At 36.0% G+C, this 20,969-nt stretch overlaps 2 protein-coding genes across 4 annotated transcripts; one reads left to right on the forward strand and one right to left on the reverse strand.

The window, feature by feature from the left end:
• Positions 1-4,879: 4,879 nt before the first annotated feature.
• On the forward strand, positions 4,880-15,475 carry crip3 (cysteine-rich protein 3). Of its 3 annotated transcripts, XM_016557944.1 has the most exons (7): positions 4,885-5,112; positions 8,270-8,364; positions 10,744-10,801; positions 12,180-12,320; positions 13,986-14,060; positions 14,595-14,689; positions 14,973-15,475. In XM_016557944.1, exons 1-7 carry the CDS (start codon positions 5,070-5,072, stop codon positions 15,105-15,107), a joined length of 642 nt encoding a protein of 213 aa, XP_016413430.1. In that variant the 5' UTR covers positions 4,885-5,069; the 3' UTR covers positions 15,108-15,475. The 3 variants fall into 3 exon arrangements, with proteins under 3 accessions (XP_016413439.1, XP_016413430.1, XP_016413448.1); XM_016557953.1 differs by lacking the exon at positions 13,986-14,060 and having other exon boundaries at positions 4,880-5,112; XM_016557962.1 differs by lacking the exon at positions 4,885-5,112 and having other exon boundaries at positions 8,282-8,364; positions 10,744-10,805.
• An 86-nt stretch (positions 15,476-15,561) lies between these two features.
• On the reverse strand, positions 15,562-20,576 carry slc22a7b.3 (solute carrier family 22 member 7b, tandem duplicate 3). The gene is made up of 10 exons (XM_016557930.1): positions 20,181-20,576; positions 19,291-19,394; positions 19,011-19,165; positions 18,749-18,917; positions 18,547-18,670; positions 18,341-18,447; positions 17,588-17,802; positions 16,144-16,252; positions 15,829-16,035; positions 15,562-15,657 (listed from the first exon to the last, which is right to left on the reverse strand). The coding sequence occupies exons 1-10, from the start codon at positions 20,559-20,561 to the stop codon at positions 15,582-15,584; spliced, it is 1,647 nt and encodes a 548-aa protein (XP_016413416.1). The 5' UTR covers positions 20,562-20,576; the 3' UTR covers positions 15,562-15,581.
• Positions 20,577-20,969: the final 393 nt, after the last annotated feature.

Genomic DNA, 20,969 nt, shown 5'->3' on the forward strand with positions numbered 1-20,969 from the left:
ATTTATAGATTGCACATCCAAAAGAGAGGCTTACGCAAGATGATCGTAAAATCTAATTTAGGATGCTTTCTACACAGTATTTATAAAATGTTGCGTATAAACCGTCCTAAATTTGTTCTACGATCATTTCTCAAAAGAAAACGAACGTGCGCACAAAAACACGTGCGTACGCCTCTCTTCCAGTTATTGCATGACAAAGGCCTATTCTTATAGGCCACACAGACAAAACAGTCGGAGATGCATTTAAGCATTTTCCCTCCATTTTACGCATTAGTAGTAGCCTAAATCAAGACTTCGCAAGTTCTCTTGTAAAATAAAATAATAAAAAAACAACATGGAATAAACTGTGTACAGAAAGCGAACTCTCAACATTAGCAATTTTGTTGCTAAATTTAGCAACTTTTCAGACTACCCTAGCAACTTTTTCTTCCAAAAATACCTAGCAACAAATGTAGCTATTTTTAAATTTTATTTGACTAGCCTACTTTTAGCAACTTTTGATAAGTGACTCAAACAATAAAAAGGCACACTTTTTCCATCTAAATTTCACAAAAAGAGGAAACCAAAGATGCCTAGCAGTACACACATCAAGTGAATTAAGTTACTGCTATTTGCAATTGTTCAATTTGATAATAATAATAATAATAGTAATAATTTAATAATTGTTAATTTATGATACACCTTGTTAGCTTGTACCGGTGATTGTTGATCAGTTAGTACACTGTAAGAAAAATATCTAGAAAAATGGAAAAGGTAATTTTCCAGGACGTTATCCATTATCCATTATCTGTTGTAATCCTGTAACCTGAAACACAAAATACAATGCGTAATTTTAAATGCGGGTAAAAACTTGTGAATTCTTTTCTTAGAGTGTAGCATGCTGACTACTAATACACTGCTTAAAACTATAATTGTTTAGAATGTGTAGTTTTACTAGCTAATAAAAAAAAACTTGTAGTCGTTCAAAAATGTGTGTTCAATAATTCAGTGTTGATTATAAAAATAGTTATTTATATTTTAACATTATATTATGCATTTATATTATTTCACGAACAAATCTAAATTAACATGAGATGCGGCTGCTGAGATTTGATGTAGTGATACAATTTTGCGTCGTGATTACGTAATGACGTCATCGCGCAATGACATCACAACTTCATTTAGCAACTTTTAGCAACAAATCGACCTTCCTTTAGCAACTTCCCCTGAAAAATTTGTTGGCAACACTGCGCGGGACAACTCTTGATGGGCGAGTGCGGGTGGGAAGAGACTTGTGTGTTGTAACCTATTGTGCGTTATGGAAGAAAGAAACACACGATGCAGGTCACCATCAACCTATGTATTTATGTTAAAGGAAGTTGCAACCAAACGATAGAAAGTACAATGTGTTTTTCCCCAGCATATACACATGAGTGCAGGGGCAGAGGAAACCCCGAATCAGAGTCTTAAAGGGACAGACACCCAGACCATTACACTGTGCATGGAGAAATCTGCAAAAATGGTTGCAGCCAATCACAGACTCGGTTGTTGATTTCTGGAACGCAATGGCCATTCAGAGGTGATTAAGTTGGAATCTACTCACCGCAGTGCTGAAATTGCATGCTCCCGAATCCTCTCATTTTAACACACGAAGTGTAGACATTGTGAAAGATTAATTGTGCATATGTTCATTGTGTTATAATACAGCTTTATGAGATCGCGATGAACTGAGATGTCAGCTTTTAGTGATAATAAAGGAAGCGCTGCTGGCATTCTGCCATGCCAAACCATGCACGCAGCAGCCCATGCTTGCTTTTCTATTAAAAATAACACTGGTTTGTGAATGTTGATGCTTAACCTAAATAACAAATATTTTATCGGGAGCATTTAGGCTGGGATGTTGTGGATCTTAGGAGCTATTACAGAACCATTTGATGTACATTTCTTTGATGTGCTGAAAAAAAATCTATATAGATTACTTTTATACAGGCTTTTGCGGGCGGGAGCGGGACAAAACATGAATGTCGTGGGTGGGAGCGGGACCAGATAAGACATTTTTCTGCGGGAGCGGGTCTGAAAAATCCGTTCTGCGCAGGTCTCTATTCCAGCGTCCACTTCCCACTGCCTGCCGCAGATCAGTCCATTCAGTGATGTCACAGTGACGTCAGACCAAAGGAGATGTATGTTTCATTGAGTGAATGGGCTTGTTTGAGATGAGCAAATTCTGCGCAGAATCGATCACCCTGATCTCGTTGGTATCTGCTCCACTTCGAGGGGGCACTCAGGGCAGAACTGTCCGTCTTGACTGCGCTTATTTCACTCCTCCCCTCACTGCGGCCGCCTACTCTCACCAACATTTCAGGCAAGGCGAGGCGCATCTCAAACAAGCCTAATGTTAAGTGAACCGTATTTTAGCGTAACATCTTTCTCAGTTATAGACTATATGTCTTGCTTCACTATTGAGAATTTTAATTAAGGCTGTTCTTAAGCGATGTGTTGCAACTGATGACTTGTCTACTGAAAGCTTGTCTAAAAATTATATTAAAAGAATATATATTATCATTCAAATGTTTAGGGTCAGTGAGAAAGAAAGAGAAAGAAAGAAAGAAAGAAAAAGAAATAATTTTTTTCAGCAAGGATTTTTTAAAATTGATCAAACATGACTGTAAAGACCATTTTAATGTCACAAAAGATTTCTATTTCAAATAAATGCTGTTCTTTTAAATTTTCTATTCATCAAAGAATATTGAAAATGTATCAGTTTCCATGAAATATTAGGCAGCACAACAGTTTTCAAACACAAATAAATATACAAGTACAACAAAGCAAGTAAAAACGGTGAGATAAATTATACAATTATACAATATATTATTTGTTTAATAGCGTACTGTAATACTGTTGGCCAGTAATGCTACATTTGAGGGTATAAGGTCCATGCACAGTGTTATGTAATGGACCATGTGAGTTGTGTATTAAACAGTTGGTACCATGGATTGCTGTCTCACATGAGGTGACCTATGGACACAAGACTGAGATCATCCATTATCTCAGTGGTGATGCCATAGTTGAAAATGCATTTACTGATGCCTTCATCATTCACATGCATATGTTTAGTCTGTACTAATTACAGTATCTTTACTGTAAACAGTCAGAAGAATGGACGAGAGCACTAATGGACAGAGTTTCTGCTTCAGTAAATATTAGCACAACAAAGTTTGGGTTTATCGTAGTTCATCCATAAATGAAAATTCTGTCATTATTTATTTATCCTCATGTTGTTCCAAACGCATATGTCTTCCTTTGTTCACTGGAACACAAAAGGAGATGTTAGGTGGAATGGCAGCCTTTCTCAGAATGACACTATTCATTGTATAGAAAAAAAAGTAGCTGTTGCCTGAGGCTGTCAGTCCCTAACATTCTGCCTAACATCTCCTTTTGTATTCCATGGAAAGAAAGAAAGTCATATGTTTTAAAGTTGGAACAACATGACGGTGAAATGGTGATTTTTGGGTCACTTCAATGTGCTTCATTAAATAAAAGAAAAAGAAAACTTAATGCATCAAGACTTTAATTAACTAACATATTTCACCATGCGGTTAATCACAGTAGGCTAAATTAAGAAAGTGATTCATTTTATATTTTTTTCTGAAATTGTATGTTTAGTTATCCAAATGAAGTAATTTAATATGCACTAATTTGAATACATTTCTAGAACAGAAATCTGAACACTGGATAAAGCCAGGTTCAAAATTCTATTTAATTCTTGCTGTTTCATAAAATGTTAAATAAATGTTAATAAAATGTATAAATCAGGCAAAACCCCTCTGTAAAAAAAACTTCAGAATATAGATATGAATAAAACTGGAAACTTATTTTGAGAAAATGTTGGCTACTGTAATTAAAATCTAGCCTACAGATAAATTGTGATCAGATAAACAATTTAAATGTGTTTTTATTCAACTATTCTAAAAAAAAAAAAAAGAAATTTTATGGAATCAAAATACACTAAAATCTCAAAATTGACCAGTGCCTGAAAAAAAAAAAAAACTTTTGTAACTTTTTTAAAGGGGTCATATGATGCGATTTCATTTTTTCCTTTCTCTTTAGAGTGTTACAAGCTCTTGGTGCATAAAGAAGATCTGTAAAGTTGCAAAGACTAAAGTCTCAAATCCAAAGTGATATTCTTTATATCAGACCGATTAGTTTTGTAAAAATCGACGCGTTTCAAAAAGGCGGGGCATAGAGGAGAAACAATAATGTACAGTATGTGGAAAATAATGTGTTTTTTTAACTTTAAACCGCATAAACACATTTCATTACACCAAATACACAAAATAATGTTCTTTTTAGCAGCATCATATGACCCCTTTAAGTCTTTCAAATGAAACAGACCGTCAGTACTGTGGTTTTGATCTAAAACACCAGGTGGCAGTATGAAACCCTGTAGAGATTATGAAAATAACATAAAATCACATTCTGCTAGAATTACATCCTTTAAGGCAGGTAACCTATTCTCAGATTTTCAAGATTTTTAGGAATGCTTCGTTTTAATGTCGCTCGCTTAATGTCTCGAGATTCATGCGACAAAAGACAAAACAGAGTAAAACAACAACTTTTATATTGTGACAAGCTTGGGAAGACGGGAAAGTTTTAATGGGTAGCTGTGTTTTTCTTTTTGTCGTATAAGAAACATTCCTCATTGGTCAAGCCAAAGCGTGGCGTAACCGTGCCACGCAGCTCGATGCACATTAACCAATCCCACTATGGCGAAGGCTATGAATATTAACGAGGTCAAGCTACCGTTGCGTGGTAACCTTGGGGCGTCCGGTCACGTTTCCTAATTAATATTTACAAGCCGAGCCTTCAGTATAGTAGGATTTGCTACCTTTCAGTCAATCAGAGTTTACTGGTGTAACGTCACGCAACGTATTTAATATTCATGAGACAAGCGCGGAGGCTGTTTAAAGTTAAATAAACGCCGCGGCGCGACTCGTGTTGCACACAGTGTGCAGCGGCGCTGAGGGACAGGCGACGAAACGAAAAGAGACGAACAGAACCGAACCTGCGCGACAACAAGACTCTTCTAGAGAATGACGTCCATTTGTCCAAGATGCGATAAGACTGTGTTTTTTGGTGAGTTTTTCCACTAGAATTATCATTCAGCAGAAGTACAAGTCAAGTTTATTTCATTGTTATTATATCATTGAACTGGACTAATTGACTCAAATTGCAGGCTGTTTATAATACGTGCCAAAAGGTCAGGGGAAATGTATTTTTAAAAAAGGACTTCACTTCTGCAAATCTTGACAGAGTTACATAAGGCTTTGGAAAGCGTATTTGTTTGTTTTACAGTCATTAGGTTATAAGCAGTGTAATTTGAACACTTTGTTTTCTTTTTGGGGTCTTAAATCCAGTTTAATAGTTCAACAACACATCTGATTAATACTTTGATTTGTGTTGGTGGTGGTGGTGGTGGTGGTGGTGTGTGTGTATTTATATGCTTATAACAACAGTCCACCATGGATGTTCTTCTTCACTTTGGGTTCTCGGAGATCTATATGACTATTAATTTCCATATACTATTATTCTCTGCTGTACACATCAGTACTCCTGCCAACAATAGTGAATTTGTATTTTTTGCAAATATGGTCTTGCTGTCCTTGATGAACATGAAGAGTATGTGCCTTTGCAAAAGAGTTAAATGTATCTAGTGAGTTTAACTGGGTCAGAGGAAAAGATTTAGGGTAAAGTAATAGGCCTATGTTAATTTCAAAATTACGATTATTATTTTTCCTGCATACAGCATAGAGATCTCCAGGACCCCAAACTGTCAGTCTCAAGTAGAAGATGAGGGTTAATTTTGCAGCCTGTGCAAACTAAGTAATGTTATTGAAAGGTCAAGCACAAGTGACCCTGACGCTCCCACAGCCGCATTGGAGGATGTTCTGTAGTCTGTCCCGTTATTGTCGGCTCCTGTTTAGTATTCTGTCCTGACATCCAGTATCCGCAGGGCTAGTAAATGCTATAGCCCGTGAAAAGAGAATTGGGTGACAGTGTTGCGTAAGAATTTGGCAAGGGACTCTTGAACAAAGTGAGCGGATCTGTTGTGCTACTGTTGCAGGTTAGCAGATGGAGTAACTCTCTTTCTGGCTGCGTTGAAGAGTAGCTTGATGATTTGATATCCCCACTGAGCCTAGACTTCTGAATATGTCTGAGTCAGTGTGCTCTGTTTGACCTGACTAGTTTTGTGTGATGGAATGTGTGTGTGAGAGAGACAGACCCTAGGAATGTCGGCTAGTTAGTGTGTAGGGCACTGGGGAGGTGAGTTTAGTCCCCCATATGCACAGTGCACAATGTCAACCTGGAAAATGTTTTTATATCATATCATAGCTCTTTCGCTAGGTATATTATAACTGCAGAAAATATGCTTATTGATTGATTGATTGTGGAATGTTGACAAGTGAGTTTTTCTCTGAATTGCTTGTATTTCTCACTCATGTGCTCCAAAGTCCATGACTGTTTACTGTGTGTTTGCTTTGCTCATAGCAAACTATTGTTTTTTTGTTTTTTATTCATGAGCTTTTTATGAGTGAGAGAACACATGCAAGCAGTTTTTAAGTGCAACGGAAGTTGTAAAACATTTTTTTATATACTGAAGCTGGCTGAAAATCGGCACACAATACTGTTCAAATATTTGGGGTGGGTAAGAGATTGCATTTATTTGATCAAAAATACAGTAAAAACAGGCATATTATAAAATATTATTTCAATTTTAAATCGCAGTTTTCTACTTTCATACATTTTAAAATGCCATTTATTTTTGTGATGTCAACGCTGAGTTTTTAAGTTATTGCTCCAGGAAACATTTCTTGTTGTTATCAGTTTTGGAAACAGTTCTGCTTAATATTTTTGTAAAAAAACAAAATTCAGGATTCAGTAAAATTTTCAGGATTCGTTGATGAACAGAAAGTTCAAAATAAAAATAAAAAAATCTTGCTAACCCCAAATGTTTAAATGATAGTGCATCTATTTTTTTATTTTTATTTTTTTTGAAATATCAGTGAAATGGTTGTTCGTTTGAGTGTGAACAAAAACTGCTTGTGAAGATCAGAAAGGTCAGAGATAAGATGCACTTTTCGACATCCGCTTGATAGGAGCAGAACTGACTCAGCAGGGTTTGGATTGAAACGGGATCTCTATTTCAAGCATTTCTTCAGATGGTCCAGTTTGTTCTTCCTCTCCTTTGATGCTGCATTGTTCAACTGAAAACACAGATGCAGACTCCACCCTAAAAAATTAGTATTTTGTGTGGATAGTCTTCTTAGAGCTCTTGTAAATATTGTTTATAGATATCTCTTCAGATATAAATGCACAAACACACACAAAATTGCAGTTGCTGTGTTAAAGCTGCATTTCAGCATTTGCTGAGCTGGACACAACTGTAATGATCTATGAATATACAGTAACTATAACAGTCATATAAATAATGATTCTAAGTACATTACCATTCAAACATTTGGAGCATGTAAGATTTATTAAATGTTTTTGAAAAGTCTCTTATGTTATTTATATTTAAAATAACTGATAATTTAGTGTATTTTAAAATGTAAGTTATTCTTGTGATAGTAAAGCTAAGTTTTCAGCAGTCATTACTCCAGTCTTCACATGATCCTTCAGAAATCATTCTAATATGCTGATTTGCTGCTCAAGAAACACTTCTTATCAATGTTTAAAACCGTTGTAATGCTTTTTATTTATTTCCATGGTGTGATTACATTTTTTACAGTTTCTTTGATTAATGAAACTTCAAAAGAACAGCATTTATTTGAAATAGTAAAAACATTTATAATATTACAAAAGATCTGTCAATTTGGATCAATTTAATGCATCCTTACTGAATAAAAGTATTCAATTATTTAGAAAAAAAAATCAGACCCTTAACATTTAAATGGCAGTGTATACTATTTTTCTTATTGTTATGTTTTCTTTCACTTCAGAAACTCAGAACAAGAAGACCAAGTGATGTTATTCATACCAAGTTAGGTTTTTGACTAACATACAGTCTGGTCCACTTAGCAGCTTTTACTGGCCAAAAACTACCCACGAAAGGAAGAGGCTGTTTGACTGACATGCAAAGCAGCCAAACAGATGTTTATCACTACATGACATTTGCAATCTTATTAACTGTGTAATTTAGATATACATTACTGCAATTAAAGCAGTCAACCTCAGCATTATATATCACACACGCTGATCAGATAACACATTACACTCTTTCCCTGTTCTATAGCTGAGAAAGTGAGTTCTCTGGGGAAAAACTGGCACCGTTTCTGTCTGAAATGTGATCGATGTAGTAAGATTCTGTCTCCTGGAGGCCATGCGGAGGTAAGCAGAACTAAAGCTGATATTGCAGACTGAGATGACATTAAAGAAATCTCTCACTGATCATTGTGCCTTTCTTTCTTTCTTTCTTTCTACCTGTTTATTTCCTCGTCAATTTAAGTGTTTAGTTCATTAAATATTTGAGTTTCCTTAAAAATCTGTTAGTTAATTGGCCAGTTTCACTCCAGTGCTGATGACTTTGATCAGAGAGCACAGACCGGATCCCAGATGATTCTGTATGTCCTACTTCTTGGTCTGAATGCATCAGCAGAGTTTCTCAGAGTGAAAGCTGCACATCCACAGTGTCGTAGTTTAGCAGGCGATCACACAAGCTCAATCCATTGAACTGACACTGATTGTAGGTCATCCCTGTCAACTTCTATTTGGGTGCCCCTCATTGTCCTTTTTCGTTCTTCTTTGGTTCCTCTCTCTTTTATATTGAACTGACATGTGTGAGGGTCCTGCCTGATACGTTAGGAGATGTTTTCTTGTTCAGTGATTAGAGTTTTGTTTGGGTTAAAAGATCATTCATCCATTCCTTTTGTAAGTCTGTATTTCACCCTCAGACTTATCAGTCAACACAAGTAGAAGTTTGTGGAGGAGTTGAAAGTCCTACAATGACTGTAAACACAGATAATAAGTATTTATAGTAACCTCATAGGATCTGTCTGGAATGTTCTCTGACTGTCAGGGAGAGATTACAATTACATATATATTGATTATTTATCTATTTAATATTGGATAGAACACTTAAGCGTGTTTGTTTTCTTGAAACTGTTACATAAAGCCATTCCCATACTCCTTTTGAACCCTGAACGTCAAAATAGCAAAGAACGAAAGGACAAGAAATAAATATCCTTGGTACTCCTTACAAAAGTGCTTGATGTTGTCAGTTTTTTCAGTATAAAAGAGAAAAGAGATTGACAAGAACTACTGGGGGAAGACTGACTGGCTGTGGTAACAGGAAGTGAAACAGATTCTTTTAGTCTTGGGCTTTACTGCTACTTGCCTCTTAGAGGAAATGTAAATCATCATATTCTAAACCGCAGTGAAATTCCTAAAGAAATAGCAGTAATCTGTCATTTTAAAACACATGTTTAGTCCGGTACAGCTGGTCCAGTTAAAATCATTTTACTGAACAAGTATCTAAGCATATGCTCTTCCACTCCCACACTTGGTGTTACTGTGGGTCTTTACCAGAACTATTACAAGGACGATAGAGGGACAAAGATAAGTGTCCTTTCAAACCAGAAAACAATTGTCTGCCTTTCTTCCTTCTCCCTCCTTCTTCTTCTCTCTCTCTCTCAACACGCTCGCGCTTGCATGCTCACAAACAGAATAGTCACACACAACTTTAGTTTAATTATAAGGTGAGTTCTGACTTAAAATGAAGGAGGGTTTTGTCTTTTCTAGTGCTTTCTCATTTGTGTTGATAAAAATGGATGGACAAACAGCTCTTCATTGTCTCGCTGAAGGATATATTTTGTCTTGTTTCTCTTTTATTACAGTCAATATGTTCCGTTTATTGTGTGTGTGTGCTCTTTTTCTCTTATTGTGTTCAAAACAGCAGGAGGTTGTGTTGTTGGTGTTCACTCGCTGCAGGTGTCGACTGCCTTTTCTTCCTAATTCTATTTTTTGGGAAACAGCTCTCAGTGGGGACGTAAACTGTATTTTTTAGCTCATGTCACAACAGAGACGCTGAGATAGATGTTGCTTTTAATATATAAAATATACATTACAAATCCTTGATGATGGTAAATGTAAAAATAAATACAAAGTATTTTTCTAATATGTGTCACTCAGCAGTGTTAGCATGTTGGTTTGGCTTTATTTTTTTAAGAGCACACACATGCACTAAAACACATGCACAAAATAGAGGTGTGTGTGTGTGTAAGGAGGCTTGAATTTCAGTCCAATTTGAGCCTGACTGGGTCTTTTTATGCAGTCTGGGAGGAGCAGGAAGGAACAGAAGGATAAACAATGATCTCTAATGAATCCAGCACGACACAAGCCTCTCTCTCTTTCATTCTGTCACACACACACTCACATACTTATGATAATTTTACGTTGCCTGAAAATGCAGGTTTTAGTAGAAGAGTGCCTGGAACACATTTTAAAATTTAGTAATAAACATTTTTTTAATAGAAAAAAAAAACTTTAATATTGCTAAGTCAGAATATTTCTGTTTTTTTTTCAGATTGTGTTAGCGCTTAAACCGAATTAGGAAAATTATTTTCTGTATTTCATTAGGTTTAGTGTGTTTCATTGACATAAAAAGCTTTTGTTTTGTGTATGCAGCAAAGCTACACAGAAATAAGAAATTCTAAGCAAATAAAAACAAAAGTCAAATGGACTAAAAGAGATTCTCTCTGTCACACACAGCATGATGGATTGCCTTACTGTCATAAACCCTGCTATGGAACACTCTTTGGACCAAAAGGTATGTACAATAAGATGCTGCTGATAGGTTTTTCTTTTGAGTCTTTTTGGGCCTTTAGTGCTAGTTGCTCTTTATGCAATGTGTATTCCTGTACAGGAAATAAAGGTTTGAATCAGGGCTCATTTAGCGACATCTGACTCGCAGTGACTTTTAGAATAACCTTCCAAGCAAAGACAGTACACTTACCACTAGAAACATTATCGTGTGTGTGTGTGTGTGTGTGAGAGAGAGAGAGACCGAGAGAGAGAAAGAAAGACAAAAAAAGGGTTTGTAAGATACATTTTTGTTTATTCCCTGCAGTCTGGAAAAAATACAGAAAATGTAAAAAAGTTTAAAGCTCTTTTTTTTGGTTTAATTTTTAAAATATCTCCTGTCATGTTGGTTGAAATCTTCCAGATTAAAGCTGGTCTATCAGGTTGAAACAGATCTTGCAGGGACATTTCATTCAGTACCTTTATTTGAAACTAATTAAACCATTTCCTCGTGAGAGCAAATGATAAAAAACTTCTAGTAAAGTGGAGATTTGTGTCTGTTAAATGGGATACATCTAAACTACACAGACAGAGAGAGAGACCGAGAGAGAGAAAGAAAGACAAAAAAAGGGTTTGTAAGATAAATTTTTGTTTATTCCCTGCAGTCTGGAAAAAATACAGAAAATGTAAAAAAGTTTAAAGCTCTTTTTTTTGGTTTAATTTTTTTAATATCTCCTGTCATGTTGGTTGAAATCTTCCAGATTAAAGCTGGTCTATCAGGTTGAAACAGATCTTGCAGGGACATTTCATTCAGTACCTTTATTTGAAACTAATTAAACCATTTCCTCGTGAGAGCAAATGATAAAAAACTTCTAGTAAAGTGGAGATTTGTGTCTGTTAAATGGGATACATCTAAACTACACAGACATGGAGAGATGATTACATTTATAGGCAGTCCTATTATCACTTACAAACCATATTAATAGAGGCTACCCGAATGCATACAAATATGATCATCTACACATACTGTACATCCACAATAAAAAATTTAAAAAAAAAAGTTGCCCTGTCTTCCTAAACACCTCAGACACCAGAAGAGTTAAAGCAGATCCAGTGACTAGGAAAATGTAGTGTTTGGTAAGATGCTAGGTTTCAGTGTATAGCTTATGCTAATGCAAACTCAGACATAAGAATATGCTTGTTTCAGGTTGTAATATACCATCCAAGTGAGTGCACAATTCAGAAGAGATGCATTTTATCAGGATCCGAAGAGGATATTTTTGGCTTTTGTCTAATGCTATCTGCATTAGGAGAGTCTGAACACTTTGATATGGGCTTTATCAACCATTAACACTTGCTCGCTCAGTAATAGAATGGTACTCATTGTTCTGTCCTCTTATTGGTAGGTGTAAATATTGGAGGGGCGGGGTCTTACATATACGACACACCTCCTCAGACACCAGTCAACAAATCATGTAACAGCCCTTCAGACAGTTCGCCCACCACACCTTGGACCAGCTCACAGATCAGCTTTAATCAACCTAAAGGTACTGTAAGACATAGACTGATGGGAAAAATAATAATAATTGTATTCAGCAAGGACACATTAGATTGATCAAAAGTGACAGCAAATTAATTTTATATGTTCTAGAAAATTTCTATGTATCAGTGTATCACAAACATTTTTCAAGCAGAAATTTTACAAAAAGGTTTGAAATGATCAAACAATATTTAAAAAAAATAAAAATATGAAATAAAGCTTAAAATAAAAAAAGTCATCTAGTTAGAATCAAAATGACACTGAGATGATATATCATACTGAGATATTCAATTCAAGTTTATTTGTACAGCGCTTTTCACGATACAAATCGTTGCAAAGCAACTTTACAGCAAATTAAGTTTCTACATATTTAGTATTAGCTTATCAGTGGTGACTGTCAGTTAATGTACATATGGCAGAAATGTACGGAAAAATCAATTAAAGACGTTATCAAACAGACGATGAACCGTAGTAGTATGATCATATAGACTCTCATATAGACTGTATAGATATAGTCAGTCACAATTACCTTTTTATTTTTATTCTTATACTCTGAGGTGAAAGTGTTTTGCATAATATACTGACAAAAATGACATCTAAGCGTTTAGACACCTTTTGATTGTCAAACATTAGTGGTGTATGTCCTTAGTTAATGTGGTGAACTACATCTGTGGGACACCTGTTGAACTTGAAAGGAACTGACTTCATACATCTACTAAAATCACCTTGATATCAGTTGGTTAAAAGTAATTGAAAATGGCCAAGAAAAGGGACGTTATTCCTGAGAAAAGTTCTAGCATCTTTTGACTGCAGATGCCTCTTGATTTGATATTTTGTCTTGTAATGAAATGACATTCATTCATAGTTAAGTGTGACTTTAAGTGTCCAAATGTGTCTATATGCTATTTTTAGCCACTGTATATATAGACACACTATTCCAGGCTGCATTGTTCCCCACATTCCATTATACATTAAATCTTCCTCAGCACTTTTAACACACACATACACAGATTCCCACACAGAGTGGGAGACCGAAATACTAATGGAGGGGTGGGAGGATGGTTTTCTATAGGGACCCCCTTGGGATTTTACGCAGTGGAATTTTAATGGCCTTCGTTGATTGGCTCCTTTCCTAAAATATTTCCCCTTAATAGGTGTTTTCCGACAGGCGGGACATTGCAGGAATGTTAGGGGAGGGTTTTAGGGACCATTGTAGAAACGTCTGGAGGAATGTTTCAGATCGTAATGCGTTTCCTAAACACGTGAGCCAAGCACCATGATAAAATGAGCACAGGAGAAGACATTAGGATCTAAAACTGGTAACAGTCTGTCATCTTTGATGTGAGACAGAAGTGTTCATTTAAAGCTTGTAGGTTTGTGAACGGAAGTGCCGCAGATTCTTATCAAAGCACAGCTTTAATCACACCAGCCTGGATCTGGCCTTTACAAGCATCAGACCAGAAGTTATTTAAATTATTTAATATAATACAAAATACTAGGAGACACAAGTCAGAAAAGCGCCTATATGTTTAAAGTATGAATGAATTATTGTCCTCTGTGGCTGAACTTATAGTAATAGTTCATCAACTTTTAACATGCACACAGATATGAATATAAAAGTAAAATAAAAATGTATATACAAATGCATAAAAGTTTTTGCTTTTGTTTTTAGCTTCCACTGCGCCTACACGTATGTTTGCTGGAGAGACTAATCTGTGTCCCGGCTGTGGAAAGGCAGTTTATTTCGGTGAGTCCCATGAATCAAAACTATGACTTTATAGACATTTGAGAACTTTCAGGAATGTCTGTGGTTGGTTGCTGTGTGTGAGTGTGAGTGTGTATGGTTTTGTGCTGCTGTATATGTGCAGTATTTGGTCTGACCACTCTGAGATTTTGAGTCCATTTAAAGGGAACAGCAAGAATTCCAGTCAGTCAGTCAAGACAAATGTTTTTTAAAATAGCTTAAGGTGAAAGTCAAAGATAAGTTATTGTTGATGATAGTTACTCGTAGTTTAGACGTAAGTGTAACATTTAAAAACGTTTTAGTTATTTTCTAGCCATACACAGTCAAGTGTATTATAAATGAAATGTAAAATTGTATAATTAAATGATGTGTTTATATTTTATATATTCCATGTTTTATATCAAATTATTTTAAAATAAATACTTTTTTGTTAATTTTCTGAATATACATTTTATAGTATTCTTTATATATAGATAACCATTAAAAACAGTGTTGTATTAATGTGATGTAATGTGATGTCATGGTCTAATGCTGCAGCTGAGAAGGTGATGTCACTGGGTCGCAACTGGCACAGGCCTTGTCTTCGCTGTGTGAGGTGCAAGAAAACACTGACCCCTGGTGGCCATGCAGAGGTACTTACAAATGTGTCATACAACCTACTACTTCTATTAAAGCACAATATGCAATTACTACGTCTTTGCCTACTCTGATAGAGATGTTTAAAAATGCATTTTTTAATTATTATTATTTTTTTGGTTTTAAATATTAAATTACAATTAAAACAGTAGCTAAATCTGAAATGTAAATCCTATATATAATGTAAATGATATATTTGTTGAATATCTACCATGATGATTGCTTTATCATTGCTTCAGACTCCCTAATAATGTGCAGTATTTTCTCTATTTTCTGCAGCATGAGGGCAGCCCGTACTGCCATGTGCCCTGTTATGGGTACCTTTTTGGACCAAAAGGTGTAAACATTGGAAAGGTGGGCTGTTACATTTACGAGAAAGAAAATGCAGAGAATGAAATGCCAAGCGAACATTAAGTCACAAGGAAAAGCTCTTTTTTTAATTATTTGTTTCAGAAATATTTTTTACATATTAAAAAAAAATTGTAAGGTGTAAAGATTTATTTTCACATAGATATATGCAAATGTCATTGCATGTTGCATGTATTCTGATCATCAGAAATGGCCACTGGCATCTTATAAAAAAAGTCACACAAAAGTCACTTAAACATGCACACATACATAGGCTCTTTCTCTCTCATTTTACTGTTTTTCACAAACAAACTCACAATTTCCATTTATTCATTCACGCCTCCATTTATTCTTAGCAAATATCTGTAATTATTACATGGCACTGGAGAAAGTTCTAAATCCTAGTGTAACTAATAAAACATATTTTAAAAGAACTTTGGAATTGTTCTTTCAAGTTTTTTGCGCGCATTTACTCTCCTGGGATCTGAACAGGACACTAAACAACTTTGGTTAAATTTAGGATTGAATGAGCACACAATCTCAGTGGTCCTCATTGGTTTCATTTGTTGTCATTTTCTCCTCATCCTCCTGCTTGTCATGGTAAATGAAATTTTTCCTATTCAATATGATAAAAAAAATGACTTGGTTAATGAACACAATATAAACTTTCCAGATTCTTTTAGATTAAACACACCTACATCTGTTTTGGTCCCAATATTACTTCCTTGACTCAATAGAATTACTATAGTTGCCTTAACAAAATACTATACAGTAGGTTATGACTTACCCGGTACCCTCGACATCCTCTATAGTCTCAGGCAGACACCTGTCTCGTGTCTCAGGTAACTGCCAGGCCACCACAGAAGCAATGAGTGCCACAGAACACAGGATGGTCTGAGAGAAGTGGCCCCAAAAACTGTCCAATAGCAGGACTAGAGGAGCCAAACACACTCCCAGACGGCCCAGGAACGAGTTATATCCCATCCCATTTTGCCTGAAGGATTCAGTCAAATAAATGATTTAGTTATGTAATGAGGAAATTATGAAGAATGCATTTATATCAAATAGTAAATCTATCATGTTGACTGTTTTTAATTGTTACCTGAGGACGGTTGGGTAAAGCTCCGAGCTGTATAATACAATTGTACAAAAAGCTGCAACTGCGAAACCTTTACCCAGTACTGCCACCACAGTACGACCAACCCACTGATCTGAATGTGAAAGAGAGGATAATGAACACAGTATGACTGAATAAACAAATTATTGTCATTTCTGGTAAGTTTAAGTTTTAATACGCTTATGCCATCTCTATACTGTGCCTTAAACCATTACAGTGTGTTTTCCCCCCATTCTATCCTATTATTTATTATACAACCGTTAGTTTCGGTCCACGAATCTAATCGACCAAGCAGCGTCTCACGGTTAAAATTTTTAAATGACTGTTCCTGCAGTTACATCATTACGCCAGCAGGTGGAGGCGTATCTCAAACACCCCACCCTGGAAAAACTCATTTCAGAAAGGTAGCATCACTAATTCAAAATAAATAGCGTTAGCTTTAGGGACAGTGTTGCCAACTTAGCAATTTTGTTGCTAGATTTAGCAACTTTTTAGACTACCTTAGCAACTTTTTCTTCCAAAAGCACCTAGCAACAAATTTAGCTATTTTTTAAAATTTATTTGGCAACATTTAGCAACTTATAAGTGATAAGTGACTCAAACGATAAAAAATTAGGGATGGCGTTAACACCAAAAAACACAGCTGTGCTCCCTAATATTTTTCATTTATTTCTTGCACGATTGTACGCTGTGTTACTTGGGTTAGGTTATTCAGTGAATATCAATAAATGGTTATTGGAAAAGGTCTCCAAGTGCTATTGAGTATTGTCATGATTGCATATATAATGATTATTAATGGCTAGAATGGCTTTAATGTTCTCCAAAATCACAAGGTGAACCTCTATTTTATATCCTAGGAAGTATTTTGGTCTGATGTGAACAGCAACAGACACAGCAGGGTCACCAAATCTGACAAGGCAGCATAACACTAAAATCTGTTATCTATTTGACACAGAATGTTTTTAATGTTACCTAAATTCACTCTGCTGCTGTTTAATCACCTGTTTTATATCCCAGAAAGCATTTTGCTCTGATGTGAACAGTATCAGACATAGCCTACAGCAAGGTCACCTTATCTGACAAAGGCAGCATTAAAGGTTACTGAAATCTCTTACCCCCTCTATTTCACACAGAATGGGTTTACTTTTAATGTTACCCAAATACACTCCGGTGATGTCTAAACTTCTCTCTCCTGTGTTTTAGAAGGCAGTTTGGTCTGATGTGAACATTAACAGACATACAGCGGGCTCACTGAATCTGACAAGGCCGCATCGCAGGTTACCGAAATGATGTCTGCAGTTTTAAAGTCTTATTAATATGTCATATAAAAGTGATAATGCTGCCTTTCCAAGATATTAAGTAGCAACATTACTTTTGCACATGTAATTATAATCATTGCATAATCATATGTTGGTTTTGCCAGTCTTACCTTTGGGTATGAATATGTTAATCATGAGGCTGATTCCAGCCAACAGCTGAGCTCCTGCTTCAGTTTTACGTCTGCCAATCTTCTCCAGCAAGTAATATACAATTAGTTTAGATGGAACCTCAATGGCTCCATACACAAACTGAGTGAGGTACATATTTAGTCCAAAACCTGTGATGTTGAGGCTGATACCATAGGTCATAGTGGCAACACAAAACCTATAAGAAGTGAAAAGCCATTAGATTATTTATTATTCAGACAATGACGTCTGTCCTTGTTCTGTAATCTAGTGCCACTGAAGGCTATAGTGCAGTCTATAGTGAAGCCAACATCCTGCATTACTTCAACTTATTTTTTAAATACAGTAGTTGTATTTAATAGCAGGAATCCTCGAGAGAAACTACATTACCTATGATTCTGCAATGAAATCTTCACCAGTCAGAGAACTGAAACAAGCAAACTCTGTACACTGAATGTACACATATTTTACAATAAATTTAAAAAAAATGTAAGCAGTTAATTAAGCACAGTCATGTACTTTTGAATTTTGTCTAAATTTCAAATACTTCTTTGCTTTAAATCAAAGTTTGTAATTTGTTTCACCTCATAACTGGCTGTTTAGTTCATTTAGTTCAACTCTTTAACAAAGATTTTTTTTAAATCTCTAAAAAAATAAATAAATGGGAAAAGTTCTTTCGAGACCAAGGCCACTGAAAAGGTGGGCAGATACTGTTGAACTGTGGTTAATTTACACACCATATGGTTCCTGTGAGTAGAGCCAATCTTCTCATCTTAGGGGTTCTGACAAGGTCCAGGTATGAATAATTTTTCTTTCCCTCATCTGAAGCTATGATGGAGAGAGCCTATAGAAGAAAGAGAGAGATGTACTGTAGTTAGCCTACAGACAGACAATTGTTTAAAAAAAACTGATCAATCCCTTGTTATATATCATTTTCTCTCACCTCAGGTTTGATTCTTGAAATAACTTCCTCCTTGCGATTCATGACAGCACATTTGTGAAGATAATAATGAGCTTTTTCCACCCTCCCATTGGCTATCAGCCACCGAGCCGACTCTGGAACCCACCTACATCAGACACATTTGCTCTATAGAACATTCTTACCCTTAATTGACTAATTTGACAGAATATGCAAGGTCCATTACCACCAGAGGACTGTGGATAGCAGTAAAGGTGACGTGACGGCCACTGTCAGCCATCTCCAGTCTCTGATACAGAATGCAAAAAGAGACAATGAGGTGCTCCCAACAGCCCATGCCATACTGCCAGTTATAGATACAAGCCTTCTGTGCTGAATGTCCACCCACTCCACATCTGAAGAAAGACATGCATGTACAGTAAGGCCATTTTACTTTGTTTTATATTCACATTCAATCATAATCTGAGGACCTGAGATAGGGGTCTTACTGAGTACGACAGAGACGATAACGATGCCGGTGATGGTGAATCCACTAAAGAATCTCAGCACTGCAAACATGATGAAGGAGGTAGAAAAGATGCTGGCCAATGTAAAAGCCATTCCTGATATATAGGATACCAGCAGCATCGGCTTACGGCCAAATCTACATACCAAACAGAAGATAGTTTTTTTCATACAGAACATTTCCTGCTTGTGTCGGTCTTCATAAAATGCTAATTGTTCATAATATTTATCATAATACACAGTTCTGTTTTTTTGAAACATCACCTGTCACTCATGCCTCCAAAAAAAACTGCTCCAAACATCACTCCGACAAAGAAGATGGTGGTCACAGCTTTATTCAGACCTTTTTTATCACATACCAGATCCCACTTTAAAATAAATAAAGATGGAAAATAATTTTTCTTAAGGAATTGCAATGAACTGCTTCATGAACTTTCAAAACTAGATGTGGATGAAATATATCACTAGTTTTATCATGACATTTTTATCCGAAGGTCTTGAACCTGCAAACTTTCATATGACAACTTGTCATATCACAACTCAAAATTCCCAACTAACTTCCTTTTTTCTTTTTCTTTTTTGGATGTGAAAGGGAGGACATATTTACCGACACTGTAAAACCTAATAGTGAAATTTACTAAATGAAGTAAATAATTAGTTTGAACCGTCCATAGTCCATTGAATAGTCCATTTCCAGTTTTGGTATTTGTAAGTTTTTGTTATGTTGGACTTTTGGGGAGTTACTATTGTGCTGAAGAGTAGAATTTAGGGTTTATGTTGAGAATGATCCAGTGACAGAAAAACTGTTACTTTATTTGAAAAGCTATAACTACACATGCAGTGATGTTTTTTTATTGCAAATTACAGAATTGCTTGCTAGTAATTAACTGCTAGAGACTTGCTTGAGTTCATTTTACGTTTTATTTTAGGTTTCAAGGTTTAGCTAAACAATGCATTTGAGTATAGTTTACAGTGATTCAAATGAAAAAGTTTACAGTACTCATAAATATTGTTTTTTAAACTGAAATGGTTTAAGGCAATCCTCAAATGATTTGGAGTTGAAGTTGGATTTTTCAGCACACAGGCCCATCCTAGCAAGAAAGGGTCATCAACATGATTTATAAAGTGCAGCACCTTCTTCACTGAAATCTCACCTGTGTGGCGAGAGTGCTGCTGAACGTGCTGTTGTCATACTCCCATCCATTCTGGCACTGGACTACTGGAAGTTCTGAGCTGCTGGAGGAGTTTGTCAACAGATGAAACTGAGGATAAGAGAACATGTGACAAGAAGCAGGAGTCCCATCTTCTTGTGCTGGAATACTGACAGTCAGTTTCTGCTCCCGACTCAGATTGCCAAAGATTCCCTCGGCATCAAGAGAACTGATATCACAGTGGTGAGATGGGATGGCGGCGATAAAGTTGCTTAATAGAAAGTGACACGGTAAAGTGAATCGTCCTACAAAACTGATGCAAAGAATCATCTTCTGAAACCTGCCGAAGCCATTGATTTCTGTAATTAGATCTTCAAACTTCATGGTTTTTGTTGATACACAGACTTTCCTCAGTGTCTTCCTACAACATCCCTGGTTTATGTGGTGAGTTTTTATGGGATAACAAAGGTTAACTGGAAGTCAGATGCATCTTGTACTTTGGTCATTAAAACCAAAGCTGTGGTTGTATGTCTGTGTTTAATGTGTGTGTGTCCATATCTTCAGACAATCTGCTAGCTTGTCAGCAGTGGTGAATGATTTGTGATTTGGTTGTTAATGCTGGTAAAAGAGTGTCTCGCCATCTGTGCAGTTCACGTTGTTAATGCACATGGACATTGACACCTTTCACAGATGATATATCTTATCACACTAGCACTCTTTTGGCTTCACTTCCTTTTTGATCTCTTGGTAGATATTTTATAGGGACTCACTGGAGTTTGTAAAAAAAAAAAA

This window comes from Sinocyclocheilus rhinocerous, unplaced genomic scaffold, assembly GCF_001515625.1.
Source record: "Sinocyclocheilus rhinocerous isolate Xijiao unplaced genomic scaffold, SAMN03320098_v1.1 scaffold851, whole genome shotgun sequence".
NCBI classification, from domain to species: Eukaryota; Metazoa; Chordata; class Actinopteri; order Cypriniformes; family Cyprinidae; genus Sinocyclocheilus; species Sinocyclocheilus rhinocerous.

What these genes read in the sequence shown, in the direction of transcription:
- crip3 (XM_016557944.1), top strand. Translation starts at nt 5,070, where the DNA reads ATGACGTCCATTTGTCCAAGATGCGATAAGACTGTGTTTTTTG. An exon ending in CGATAAGACTGTGTTTTTTG is followed by an intron (nt 5,113 to 8,269) that starts GTGAGTTTTTCC and finishes CCTGTTCTATAG; the next exon opens with CTGAGAAAGTGAGTTCTCTG. An exon ending in TGGAAAGGCAGTTTATTTCG is followed by an intron (nt 14,061 to 14,594) that starts GTGAGTCCCATG and finishes CTAATGCTGCAG; the next exon opens with CTGAGAAGGTGATGTCACTG.
- slc22a7b.3 (XM_016557930.1), bottom strand. Translation starts at nt 20,561, where the DNA reads ATGAAGTTTGAAGATCTAATTACAGAAATCAATGGCTTCGGCAGGTTT. An exon ending in CTATCCACAGTCCTCTGGTG is followed by an intron (nt 18,671 to 18,748) that starts GTAATGGACCTT and finishes TGTCTGATGTAG; the next exon opens with GTGGGTTCCAGAGTCGGCTC. An exon ending in TTTCAAGAATCAAACCTGAG is followed by an intron (nt 18,448 to 18,546) that starts GTGAGAGAAAAT and finishes TTTCTTCTATAG; the next exon opens with GCTCTCTCCATCATAGCTTC.